Here is a 14,685-nt window from a genome sequence, read left to right on the forward strand (position 1 = left end):
GCCTGCTTCTACCCCACAATCTTCATCGTCTGCCAGTGAAGTTTTCTACCTGATTTATCTTATTTGCGTGAATGGGTAATTTAATGCACTTACTGATATTACAAAAATAACATCACTTCGTGGATTTATTTTATCCAGAACTTTATTTCACAGCAAAGTTCTTTCCAGGCTGCAGAAATGCCCGTGGACTTACTGGTGTGCTATTTCTGGATTTTGATGTTGGATTCCTGAAAATCTGAGATTGCTCAAGCATCAGCCTAAATTTGTGACTTCTGATAACATGAGAATTATTTTTCTCACTTCCTCTTCCATTCAGTCTACATGTTTGCTGAATGAATACCTTACTGATAATTGACAAGTAACATTGGGCAATGACCATCTCCAACAAGAATGTATCGATCTCTTTGACTTTCAATGGCATTACCATCATAAAATCCACAATATTCAACATCCTATGCATCACCAATGACCAGAATCTTAACTGGAACAGTCACTATGTTAAGAGCAGGTCAGAATCTATGCATTCTGTGGCAAGTAACTCACCTTGTGACCCCCTGAAACCTTTCTATCATCTACAAGACACGGGTTAGCAATGTAATGGCATGCTCTATTCTTAACTTGCCTTGATGAGTGCAGCTCCAACACTGAAAAAGCTCAGTGTCATCCAGGTCAAAGCCCCCTTGATTGGCATCCTATCCATCACTTTAAACACTCCTTCCATCACCAGTACTCCATAACTGTAGTCTGCATCACCTACAAGATGCACTGCAGCAACTCACCAAGGTTTATTAAATATCATCTTCAAAAGACCGCAATAAACTACAAAGGGTCGTGAACGAAGCCCAGTCCATCACTCAAACCAGTCTTCCATCCATTGACACTGTTTACACTTCCTGCTGCCTCGGAAAAGCACCCAGCATAATCAAGGACTTCACACAACCTGGACATGCTCTCTTCCACCTTCATCCATCGGGAAAAAGATATAAAAGTCTGAGGACATGTACCAACCGACTCAAACAGCTTCTTCCCCTCTACCATCAGACTTTTGAATGGACCTACTTCCAGTTGATCTTTCCCTACAAGCTAGCTATGACTGTAACGTTACATTCTGCACTCTCTCCTTTCCTTCTCTATATACGGTAAGGATAAGGTAATCAGTAAGGATAGGCAACAACTCCTCCATGATCATCCTCAACACTGGTGCCCCACAAGGCTGTGTTCTCGGTCCCCTACTATACTCCTTATACACCCTATGACTGTGTGGCTAAATTCCCCTCCAACTTGATTTTCAAGTTTGCTGATGACACCACCATAGTGGGTCGAATCTCAAACAATGACGAGACAGAGTACAGGAATGAGATAGAGATTGTGGTGAACTGGTGCAGCAACAATAATCTCTCCCTCAATGTCAACAGAACGAAGGAGATTGTCATTGACTTCAGGAAGTGTAGTGGAGAACATGCCCCTGTCCACATCAACGGGAACAAAGTAGAAATGGTCAAGGGATTCAAGTATTTAGGTATCCAGATCACCAACAACCTGTCCTGGTCCCCCCTGTGCCGACACTATAGTTAAGAAAGCCCACCAACGCCTCCACTTTCTCAGAAGACTGAGGAAATTTGGCATGTCAGATAAGACTCTCACCAACGCTTACAGATGCACTGTATCACAGCTTGGTATGGCTCCTGCTCTGCCCAAAGCCGCAAGAAACTGCAAAAGATCGTGAATGTAGCCCAATCCATCTCACAAACCAACTTCTCATCCATTGACTCTGTTTACACTTCCCGCTGCCTCGGCAAAGCAGCCAGCATAATTAAGGACCCCACACACCCCGGACATTCTCTCTTCCACCTTCTTCCTTCGGGAAAAAGATACAAAAGTCTGAGGTCACATAACAACCAACTCACGAACAGCTTCTTCCCTGCTGTTATCAGACTTTTGATGGACTTACCTTGCATTAAGTTAATCTTTCTCTACACCCTACCTATGACTGTAACACTAAATTCTGCACTCTCTCGTTTCGCTCTCTATGTACGGTATGCTTTGTATAGCATGCCAGAAACAATACCTTTCACTGCATGCTAATACATGTACAATAATAAATCAAATCAAAAATCTGCAAACTGTACCATCTGGAAAGATGAGCAAGAGGTGCATGGGAACACCATGACCTGCAAGTTCCTTTCTGGATCACAAATAATCTTGACCAGGTAATATATTGTCCTACCTTCATTATCACTCTTATCAAAACCCTGGAACTCCATACCAAGCAACACTGTGAAAGTAGCTTTCCCATAGTGCCCACATTGGTTCAAGATGGCAGTTCACCCCCACCTCTGCGAGGGCAATTAGTGATGGGCAATGGATGTTCATCTTGCCAGTAATGCAGACATCCTGGGACTGAACTTTTTTTAAAAAAAAACTATTTTACTAGAGAAAAATAGTGTTGGCGATCCAGCTGTTGTGTGATGGGGTTAAAACTACGATGGTTCATAAACAGTGCTGCTGCATATGTCAAAAAAGGTGCTGCGACCTTGAAGTGGATTAACTTGAAAGAGGATCAATAACCCCTAATTAATTAAATTAATCAGTAACCCCATTTAATTACTTCTGTTCAAATTTTAACTCAGTTGTGTGTTCATTTCTGATTTCAAGGAAGGTCCTATGATTCATTCTGGTGCTGTCATTGCAGCTGGCATTTCACAGGGGAGATCCTCAACCTTAAAGAAAGATTTCAAGGTTAGTTTTGACAAAAGTCCAAATGTAAAATCTCAAGTATTATTGTTCTTGATTGATTGTTGACTAGCACACAGCCAATGGGGCCTCGATATGATGGAATTTAAACTGCAAATATGTTCAAGTAATTGTTACAACTGAACGATTGGTGACTTACTTGATTGTTAGTCACAGGTCTGGTGTATGAAGGGCAGATCAATTGAACTAATTTAAAGTAACGGACCTAGTAGGGGTAAAACCATGATCAGACAGGGGACGAGGCTAGCCCATTGCATTTGGGGTGTGCTGATGCCTACGATCGTGGTTTGTCCTGGCTAGGGAAGAGTAATGTGTCAGGGTAGCCAATGAGGCTAAACCAAGGCTTTACCTGATGCAATTTTTCAAAGCCATCCCGGTCTTTTGGTTAAGCTGAAGCGTTAGATCAAGCCCAGGAGGGGGTGCAATGCCTCATCCTGTCAACTTGGATCTGGTTTGATCGAGCCCAAGATTGGGTGCAATGTCGTGCCTTGTCAGCTTGGATCTTGTTTGTCTCTCATGTGGGGATCATCATTGGACTTAAAAAAAAACAAATCTGAATGAGGTTTTAGATGATCGCTGGTCACTTCAGCTGCACATCATTATTAATCGATCGCAAACACCATGTGCCCGAAATCCAGCTGTAATGTGATGTCAACCTCTGGCAGCTGGAAACTCACCATTTTGCCCTGCGGACATTTCCTGAGTGTTGGGTGGGGATTTCTTCAGACGAATGATCTTGTGAACCAGCATAAAAGATAGCAGAAATTCCAGTGTAAATTAGGTATGGGTGTAACCCAGATTAAAATTCTGTGATCCTTTATGCTATTTCATTTCATTCTGTCCAGGTGATCCTGCTAGCTGAGTGGAAATCATGCAAAAGCTATTGACATCATTAAACTTCTGTTCGTATTCATGTATGTGGGAGTAAACTTGATTTTAAAAATGAAGATGACTTATTTCTTCAGCAACCTTGTATATTGAAGTTTATTGATATCCTGGAATGTTACTAGATTGTTGTTGTTGAGAAAGAGGAAGGGGGAATTAATTGTCAAAAATTTTACTGGGCTGTGTGAAGTTGGGTATAAATTTCACCTATTTTGCCTTTAATTGTTATGTCATCTTTGAACAAGGAACTTCTGAAAACTTATCACTCCAATTGCGGACAGGAGCAGTTTTTGAGTTTTCAGTATCCCATCAAACCAAGCCCATAGTCTTGAACAAATTGACGGAACATGAACCTTGTCTTACTGCTCTTCGTTTCAGATATTTGAGTATTTTCGCAGAGATACCGAGAAAAGAGATTTTGTGTCAGCTGGTGCTGCTGCCGGGGTTTCTGCTGCTTTTGGTGCCCCAGTAGGTAAGGAGTAATATGATAACCAGTGTGCCATGTTTATGTTGAATACCCAAACAGAAAATTCTGGAAATGTTTAGCAGGTGTGCAAGGATCTGTGGAGAGAGAAATAAAGTCAATGTTTTGGGTCAATGACCTTCCATTGAAACAATTTGTGTAGTTTAAGTTTCCCATGTGAAATTATGTTTTGTATATAGTATGTTATATATCACGTTGCATACAAGTGAACCTCTGATCTTTAGAACAGCAACAGAAAAGAGCAGATAGTATTTCTTTTAAATGGGAGGGGGTGGGGTGCAGTGTGTAGGGGGAAGGCAACCTGGATTTTCACTAAATGGCCAACTGTATCATGAAATGCTTCTAGAGGGAGCTGTCATGGGAGTTGATCAGCGTCCTGTCTTTTTGTCACTGGGACTTGGGCTTGTATCCAACTCGGTTTGTTCGAATGGCAGTCTTCTCTAATTGGCTGTAAAGATCTTGCATGAAATACGCTTTGGTAGTTACATAGGTGGTGCACCAAAACACACGACTATCCTTATTTGTCATTAATTGACTAATATTCAGTTTCCCTGGTATGGCAACTGCAGTACATTTAACCATTACTTTTAATGAAAAGACCTCCAATCTTGATAATGTTGCACATTATAGAATCATTAGAGTGCAGAAAGGGCTCTTCAGCTCATCAAGTCTGCACCGACACATGAGAAACACCTGACCTTCCACTTAATCCCATTTACTGGCACTTGCCCCATAGCCTTGAATGCTATGACATGCCAAGTGCTCATCCAAGCACTTTTTAAAGGATGTGAGGCAACCTGTCTCCATCATCCTCGCGGGCAGCGCATTCCAGACTGTCACCACCCTCTATGAAAAAACGTTTTTTCCTCACATCCCCCCCCATAACCTCCTGCCCCTCACCTTGAACCTATGACCCCTCATGACTGATCCTTCAACTAAAGGGAACAGCTGCTCCCTATCCACTCTGTTCATGCCTCCCAGTCCCATGCCTCTCATAATCTTGTACACCTCAATCAGGTCGCCCTTCAGTCTTCTCTGCCAATTAAAATACTGTATTAAAGACAACTCTGCAAACTTAGTCCTGGTTGCCTTTTGAATTTCAAAATCTTTGGAAAGTGTAGCCAAATATGGTTTTGATGTTTAATTACTGTTCAAAAAATTGAACTTGGCCTAATAGTTTGTAGTGAAGTCACTTTTATATGCATTATATTTGGATGAGTGACACTTTTTGGATTTACTATTGATAGATGTAGTAGTTAGTGATTTTCAAGTGAAGCTTCCCTGTAACATAAATTTATCTTGCAGGTGGTGTTCTTTTCAGCTTGGAAGAAGGGGCTTCCTTCTGGAATCAAATGCTGACTTGGCGTATTGTAAGTGTTGGAGCTTTACAAAATAGAATACCTAATGATTACCACATTATTACCACAGCTGTTGCCCCGCTGACTCTTTTTCTCAAAATACTCAATGAAACCCTTTGTAACCATGCTTCCAGTTACTCATGGTCCTCCCCCGTTTCCTACCCTTTCTCCATATCCCATTCGGATTACAAAGTGCTCTGGGATACTTATTCTGTGACATTTGTCCTGGCGATGATGGTGTCTATGACATTGGTCTGATTCTGGGAGCATGACTATGTCAGACTGTTGGTTGTCTAGTCTGGTCAGTGTAGGGAGGCTTTCCCAATTTTGGCACAGGGCCCCAGATATTAGTAAGGAGGACTTTGCAGGATCAAGGGGGTGGGGTATACTGTTGTCATTTTCTGCTCCCCAAGTCAATCCCTGCTGGTCTGTCTGTAGTGACTTTGATACAACTGAGTGGCTTGCTCGGTCCTTTCAGAGGGCAGTTGAAAGTCAACCATATTGCTGTGGGTCTGGAACCACATGTAAGCCAGATTGGGTAAGAGTGGAACGTTTTGTTTCCCTAACAGACATAAGCATAGAATCCTACAGTGCAGAAACAGGCCATTCGGCCCATCGAGTCTGCACTGGCTCCCTGACAGTGGAGAGCATCTTATCCCCATAACCCCACGTATTTACCCGGTTAATCAACCTAACCTGCACTGTTAGGACTATTTGGACTGTGGGAGGAAACCGGAGCACCTGGAGGAAACCCATGCAGTCACGGGGAGAAGATGCAGACAGTCACCCAAGGCCGGAATTGAACCTGGGTCCCTGGCGCTGAAAGGCCGCAGTGCTAACTACTGTGCCACCATGCTACCCATGATTCTATAATGAACCAGATGGGTTTTTACAACAATAAATGATGGTTACAATGCACCATTACTGAGACTTAACTTTCAAGTCTAGATTTTTATTCATTAATTTAAGAACCACGAGCTGTAATGGTGAAATTTAAACATGTATCTTGAGCACGGATTACTAATCCAGTGATTTTACCACTATGCCACCATCTCCCCCAGTGGCATAGTGATAGGAAATTCTAATTGCTGTAGCAGGATCCAATTAAATTGAGCTTTTGCCAGTGTCCTGGTCCAAAGTGTTGGTTTCTGGATCAGGCTACATATGCACTCGGATGCTTCTACGGGCCTACATTGTTGAAGAATCTTTTCAGTTTGTAAGATGGCCTGGGGGAATGGGCAATGATCGTTTGTTATTTCAAATCATCAATCCCTTCTCAAGCGCAATTAGGGTATTTTAAAAATTCTCACATTTTCAAATCCTTCCATGTTATCACCTTTTCCTATCTCGGTGACCTCATCTAGCCTCCCAGCGCCCAGAGTTTTCTACACTTACCCCTTCAGCATTCCTGGCTTAACTGCCGGGCCTTCAGGCCCTAAACTCTAGAATTTCCTGAAATTGCTCCAACTCTTTCCCCATTTAAGACCTCTCTCAAATCTACCCCTTTGACCAATTTGTGGCCTTGTGCCTTCCTACATGTCTCGATGTTAGATTTTGTTTGGTAATGCTTATAAAGTGTCTTGGGACACCTTATTACATTGCAGTTGCTTTATAAATGCTTGTTGTTCATATAAGCTGTTATATGAATTTAGATACTTAAAATTCAAATACATGCTGATCTTTCATGAGATTGGTGATGGGTGGGATGGATTCAGAAGGCTGGACACTGTCCACTTACTTCCAGGTACAAGAGCAGTGTTGCAGCAACATTCTAGACAACAAATTGCGAGGAATAGTTGCCTGTTTGTTTGGGAATCGAGTCCTGGCACCTGGATGATGCCACTTTTCCCAGGTTAGGAGACACTGTTCAGCCATTAGTATTTACATTTTGAAATGATACAGATTGGTGTGACTGTCATGGTTTCAGTCTCTTTTCCTGATGGAACCATGCAGATGTGAAAAAAAAAGATTCTTGGGGAGATATTTTATATTCATAATGCATAATTTAATATATTCATAACAGTCTTTTCTGTTTCTTCGTGTAAAATTAAATTTAATTCCCAGAATCTTTTATCTTTGTTCTAGTTCTTTGCATCAATGATTTCAACATTTACTTTGAACTTTGTCCTGAGTATCTACCATGGCAAACCAGGTGATCTGTCAAACCCAGGTCTGATCAATTTTGGGCGATTCCAAAATGAGGTAAGGAAAAGTGAAATAATGAATGATTTTATTGTTTTGTAATCATAGTCTCATTATCTCATTAGCAATTTGTTGCATCAGGGAAGAAGTGTGATGTACAAATTCCATTACTGACGTAGACAAATACAGGTTTCAACTATCCTTCATGCATTTTAAACATGGCTATTATTTTTAAAATATCTCTGCACTTGGAGTCACAGTCTCTTCTTGACAGTTCCTAGATTTTCACTATTTTTTTATTTAAAAACTTTTTTTCTTTGGGTCAAAAGGGGCTGAGTCAAAAGAGGATGATCTCACATTTTCCCACTTAATTAGTCTTTGACCCCATACTACTCCCTGCCAGTCCCTCCCTTCCCACTTTAGTGTCGACTGCAAATTTTGATATGTCTCCATTCCTTCATCAAGTCATTATTAAAAAACACAACCAGATTTCTTAGTGTTAGTTTTTATTAGACGATAGAATAAAAACATTCCTCCGTCACCTCTAACCTATCAATCTCCATGTTACAATTTTTCTGTGTCTCCGTTTTATCAATGCTGTTATGGATAGTGCTTCTCTATAGTGCCATAACTTTTGATTTACCTCAACTCTCTATCACAGTGCCCTTCAGAATAATTTATGGTCCTTTACCTAGCTTTCTTGCTTGACCATCTTTAGTATTGTTGAATATTGTAGGATAAATCTTGGGTATTGTGTCCACTAACCTAGAAAGTGATAAGTGGGTACAAATCTGTGCCAATATTACTATTTCTTTTGTTGCTTTCAACTTACTTGCTTGTTTTCTTTACAGGCTGTCCAGTATAATTTGTATGAAATCCCTATATTTATATGCGTAGGTGCAATTGGTATGTATTATCTTATTTATCAATGCAGTAGTGGAGGCCGTTAACATAGACAAAGTGCTACTTTTCTTGAAAGTTTGCAGCAAATTGACAAAATTGCAGACTATCTGAGATGAACTGCTGTCTGCGTTCATTGAAGCAAGCTGACAAGTTAGATATTTCACACACAAAATCTTGATTAGCATTATTATTTTTCTAAAAGGAATTTCACTCAGATGCAGTTTAAATTTTTGTATGTTTAATATTATATCCTAGAAAGTGCAGTTTGGTGACTAGTATGATAAACCAGCAGTTATTACTGCAAACTCATTCTGACTGAGTCATACACCAATGATGTTGTGAGAGCCTTTGTGATGTGGTTGATCTCTCGTGTCAAAAGAATCCAAAATTAAATAAATATCTTCCATAAACTTTATCCTATATTGTGGAGAGGTGAAGGCGCTTTCAAGATGAACATTTATTTTTGGATTTCAGATAAGCTTTATGAACTACTTGAGCTTCACATTTTGTGGTTTGTGATAACCAAATGGCCTCTATGAGATTAGTGTAATGTTATCTCTTTCAGTTAGTTCTCTTTCTTTAAATGTCTTTTATGCAGCAAAAGTTTCTTTTAGATTTCCGCTTGTGAAACTAAATTATAATTTTCAATTTATATTCATATTTGCAACTTCTCTTTCCATCCACCCTCCCAAACCAGACACACCATCAGCATAGTTATATCTCCACTGCAGTATTTTGTTTTTAATGGATATAGTTTTTCTCTGACTATGAAATTCCGGCACGGTGGTATGATTTTCTGCCTTTTACAGGATATTATAACTGAATCCCATCTAAGAAACAGTTAAGGGGACCATCTGGTTTGAGTAGTAGGCAATTTTGCTATTCAGACCTACCAATATTATGCTTGGAAAGTGACCGTAAAACCAATTACATTACTATCTTGCTTGGTACCCCATCCGCAAAGAATCACTTCCTCCACCACAGAAACACAGTGACAACAGTGTGTGCCACCTATAAGAGGCACTGCAGGAACTTACCAAGCCTCCACAAACATCACCTTCCAAACCCATGAATGCTACCTTCTCAAAGGACAATGGCAGTGGGCACGTGGGAATACCACCACCTGGAAGTTCCCCTCCAAGCCACTCCGCATCCAGATTGGGAAATATATCATCATTCTTTTCTGTTGCTGGGTCAAAATCCTGGAACTCCCTCCCTAACAGCACTGTGGGTGTACCTACACCACATGGACTGCAGCAGTTCAAGAATGCAGTTCACCACCTTCTCAAAGGCAATTAGGGATGGGCAATAACAGCTGCCATAGTCAGCGAGGCCCATATCCCATGAATTAATTAAAAAAAACTTAGCTAATGAATTGTTTGCACATAAGTCAAATGACATTTTTGATGTACATCAACCTGGAGTGGATGATTAAGTGCTTTGCACTTAAATTCTCTTTCGATCTTAACTGATATGATGATGCATCCCATTCTCCTTTGGTCTTCGAACAAATGTTCCAGAGGATGAGTGGGTGTTCTCCCACTGAGTGCATTTTCAAGCCAGATGGTTATTTGAATGCAGGCCTTATGAATACTCACTGGAGATTCTGCCAGGGCAGTGGATGATCTTAATTCTGGAGCCTGGTCTATACACTGGGATATCATGAAGTGGTTGGTTCTGCATCTTTGGAGTTACCAAAGTAACAGCAAGTCAAGCTGTAGACGTTGCCCTTTTGAGTCTGCTTGAGGGTTAAAAATTCTTAGCAGAATAACCGCAAGGATCTTGTCACAGTATAGGGACTGAGTCACTTAAGTTTACAATAAATAGAAGCAGTAAGTAGTCTCACAACACCAGGTTAAAGTCCAATAGGTTTATTTGGTAGCACGAGCCTTCGGAGCACCGCTTCACCTGATGAAGCAGCAGCGCTCCGAAAGCTTGTGCTACCAAATAAACCTGTTGGACTTTAACCTGGTGTTGTGAGACTACTTACTGTGCCTACCCCAATCCAAACGCCGGCAACTCCACATTATAATAAATAGAAGCAACACTCTCTCTTGATTTCTGTTGGGGGAATAGATCTTGGTGCCTAATTGAAGTTCAGTTGTGTCCATGTAGTAAATATTATTGCTGTTTCTGGTATTCCATGTAGCAATAATAGGGATCATCCTCAAGCTGTGTTTTATAGTCCTGTCTCTCTGCTTATTGACTTCTCCCTAGGACCTGAATCTAGATCTGCACAAGCTTTCCAGTAACCTTGTTAGCTTGTGGTGATATATGGTATGAATGCCCAGGAAAAGTAATTTGCAAGCATTCAGAGTGAATCCTTTCCTACTATTTCCCTAGTAGGACCATTTGCCTCAGTCATTTCCTAGATCTGCCACCCAGCTTGCAGGCATTCATGTAATCAGTTAATTGGTAAGGTAGCACTCATCAAACATTAGTGTTTGGACAACATTTGTGGATTATTTATTTATGTATATTTGGCACAGAAACATGAAATGTCATACAGGGAAGGCTGTTGACACCTAGTCCACTACCTTAACGGTTCATTTGACATTTCCCATGTTGTGTGCTTGATACCTTTTCTTGAAATAGCAAAGCTAGGTAATCTGTCTCAGTCTTTGGTTGCTGTGCTGACATGTATTTAGCAGACTTATTTGGTCATTTTTGAAAGCCTATTGACAAATTAAATTTTCTTTTTACTTCAGGTGGCATATTGGGAGCTGTGTTTAATCGGTTGAATTACTGCCTTACGATGTTTAGAATCAGGTAACTTGTACAAAACCAATGCCTTTATTGAATGAGAAATGGAGCAATGGCTTCAGTGCAGACTTGTTGATGTAGATGTGGAAAATGCTAAAGAATTGGAATAATCCACCTAATGTTTTGGATTTTTTGGGAGAGTTTTGGTGAGGTATTTAATTTAAACCAAAAATAAATACATTGGATGTTTTTTGATAATTTTTGATCCATAATTTGGGATCTGTGGGTTGCGAATATCTGGAGAGAAGAGGTTTTGCATATTTGCAGAAAAGTTAGAAACATTTGGTGAAATGCTATTGTAAGAAAATACCTTGCCAACAAAGGAATAGGAGTAAACAATTCAACCTTCAAGCTGCTAAGCTGTTGTCTTGGATCATGGCTACTCTGTACTTCAGCTTCATTGACCTGCCATTGATCCATATCTCTTGACTTCCTTACCTGACAAAAAATTTAATTAGTTTTGTTCTTGAAAATTTCAGTTGCTTCAGTGTCCACAGCTTTTGTGGAAGAGAGTTCCACATTTCCATTATCCTTTGTGGAAAAAACGATTACTTCATTCTTAAATTAACTAGTTACAATTTTTTTGACCCTTCCTAGTCCTGATTTAGATGCTTCTCGCAAAGAAAATAGTTTATCTTTATCGTACTGAATCCTTTTACAATTTTATCATTCATTTACACCAAAGTTGTTCACAAGGCCCGCTAATGAGCTGTTCAAAGAATGACCATTATTTCTTTTCAAACTATTGAACCATTGTGATTAACTAAAGTAACTCCCATTCTATTCCTACACAGCATTTAACTTTTCTGTTCCAGAAAGCATCTTTCTTAAGAAAGTTTAACGTAAAATTCAGACGCAGCTTTGAAGTTTCAAGTATCTATCCAAATACACACTCCCACGATCACAGAGGCCTCATCAGAGACCATGGCTCCTTTCTGGGCTAGCTACAGCTTTCACCATTTAAAATGACCATTTAACTACAGAAACAAAACCTTAAAACAGTTTCACAAAAACTAAACTTGCAGCACGAACCTGTTCCTTTACCTATTAGAAGCTGATTTTATACATGTTGCACATGTAAAATATTAAACATTTTTAAGGTAACAATGTTTATTTGCTTTTCTTTTGTCTATGAAGGTACGTTCATCGTCCTTGCTTGCAAGTAATTGAAGCTGTGCTAGTTGGGGTAGTGACTGCTACCGTTTCTTTTATCATGATTTATGCTATAAAAACTTATGACTGCCAGCCTATTGGAGAAGATCCTGTTAAATATCCACTCCAAGTAAGTCACTGTTTCATTTCTGCAAGTTTGGAGTTTATAGTTTTGTGTTTCCAAAATCACTTCTTTCCTTGAACAGCCTAACAGCAGCTCCTTCAGGTGGGGAGAAAGTTGGCAAAAAAAAGTAAAGATATTGTATTAAAATTTAGAAAGAAATGGAATGGGACTGTAATGACTTGAATTGCTTTATCATGATTTAACTTTAGTTGGGGCAGTGGTACAGCTGCTACAGTTTGCTATTTCTCCCACAGGTTAGAGAACAGTATACTGGCTAGATTCCCAGATGATTGCTGGTCAGTGACCTCCTTCTGATAGTGAGGGGGACAGAGTTGTGATACCCTCCACAGTCAATTAGCCTGCTCAAGGCTTCATCGAAAAATAGCCATTGGCTGTTTTCACTACCACAAAATAGATCCCGAGGGCCACAAGATTCTGGACAGCTCATCCAGCGTGTTCAACAGGAGTGGAAGGGAGAAAATCACCCACAAACAAAAAAAAAACTTGCAGATCATCATTTTCTAATATGCTGAATAGACCAATGTTTCTTTAAATGACTTGATTATACATCTCAGTTATGGATATTTAAATTTGTTGCAGTAAATAATTTGGATACGTTCTTATGGAGCCTTAGAGAGCAGCTACGTGCAACTTATTAACTTAAATCTTGAGAATCATTTAAAAAATTTTATAGCCTATGTCTGCCTAGTGCATAAATTTTGACCTGTGTTGGACAGAAAACAACAACTGTATCTGGTAACATAAATGGAAACTAAAACTGTCAGTGGTTTCTGCAAATCAGTTCACATTCTGCTGTTCAGATTAAGAGCTCCAAAGGTCTGGCCCAGTGGGTTTGCATTGCATGTCGTGAATTGACTGATTTCACTTTGTGTGGTAACTGAAATGTTTAATTGGGCTCTGTACCTCTGAGTTAGCGATCAGTTAATTAGCCACTGCTACTGCTCATGATGACTATCCAATGAGTTCCAGCATGTGTGGGTGAAGGTGAAATCTGGCTCGACTGTTATATCTCCTTTTGGTTGATTTAACCCCTCACTGCGATTGCACGTGAATGATTGTCACTTGGGTAAGGTGCAGGGGCTTTCCATGGAATTATAACTCAAAAACATTCTGTGCATTCGGGAGGGATGACTGAAAACTTAACAGGAATGAACAATAAAAAAAATCATAAGAAATAGGAACATTTGGTCCATCGAGTCTGCTCTGCCATTTAATAAGATCGTGACTGATCTAATTGTGGCCTTCACTCCACTTTCTTGCCAGCCCCCCATTACCCTTGATTTTCTTATCCATCTAAAGTCTGTCTACCTCAGCCTTGAATTTATTCAGTAACCTAGCCTCCACTGCTGTCTGCAGAGAGAATTCCAAAATTAACAACCCTCTGAGAATAGAAATTCCTCTTCACCTCCGTCTTAAATGGGACATTTTTTACTTTGAAACTGTGCTCGGTAGTTCTAGATTCCCCTGGAGGGAAACCTCCTGTCAGCATCCACCTTGTCAAAGTCTTTTAGAATCTTGTATGCTTCAGTACGATCGCCCATCACTCTTCTTAACTCCAATGAATTTAGACCCAATATTTCATAAGACAATCCCCATCATGGCAGGAACCAGCCGAGTGAACCTTCTCTGCATTGCTTCCAATGCAAATATATTCTTTGCCCACTCATTAACCTATCTATATTCCTTGGCATTCTCCTCACAATTTGTTTTCCTACCTATCCTTGTATTATCTGCTACAATACAGTAGGTCCCTTCATCCAAATTATTAAATGGATTGGCAATAGTTGAGCCCCAGAACTGATCCAATTTTGTTACCGTTTGCCAACGTGAATTGATTCTTTTATCCTGATTCTGTTTCCTGTTAGTTGGCTAGTTCTCTATCCAGCCAAATATATCACACTCAACATTGTGAGCTCTTATTTTGTGCAGTAAACATTTATGTTGCCCCTTATCGAATGTCTTCTGGAAATCTAAATACTCTGCATCTACTGGCTCCCTTTTGTCCACTGTATGCTTTTATATCCTCAAAGAGCTCTAATAAATTTGCCAGACATGATTTCCCTTTCACAAAACCATGTTGACTCTGCCTGAGTGTATTG

The 14,685-nt window shown here is 40.0% G+C and overlaps 1 protein-coding gene across 1 annotated transcript in view; it reads left to right on the plus strand.

Annotated features, from left to right (window-relative positions):
• Positions 1 to 14,685, plus strand: part of clcn7 (chloride channel 7) — a 68,247-nt gene that overhangs the window by 31,172 nt on the left and 22,390 nt on the right. The window contains exons 9-15 of the mRNA XM_078240414.1: positions 2,656 to 2,739; positions 4,018 to 4,111; positions 5,429 to 5,493; positions 7,567 to 7,683; positions 8,475 to 8,529; positions 11,235 to 11,295; positions 12,427 to 12,571. Of these exons, the coding sequence (XP_078096540.1) occupies positions 2,656 to 2,739; positions 4,018 to 4,111; positions 5,429 to 5,493; positions 7,567 to 7,683; positions 8,475 to 8,529; positions 11,235 to 11,295; positions 12,427 to 12,571 (621 nt within the window). The remainder of the gene's footprint in view (positions 1 to 2,655; positions 2,740 to 4,017; positions 4,112 to 5,428; positions 5,494 to 7,566; positions 7,684 to 8,474; positions 8,530 to 11,234; positions 11,296 to 12,426; positions 12,572 to 14,685) is intronic.

Source organism: Mustelus asterias, chromosome 23, assembly GCF_964213995.1.
Source record: "Mustelus asterias chromosome 23, sMusAst1.hap1.1, whole genome shotgun sequence".
NCBI lineage: Eukaryota > Metazoa > Chordata > Chondrichthyes > Carcharhiniformes > Triakidae > Mustelus > Mustelus asterias.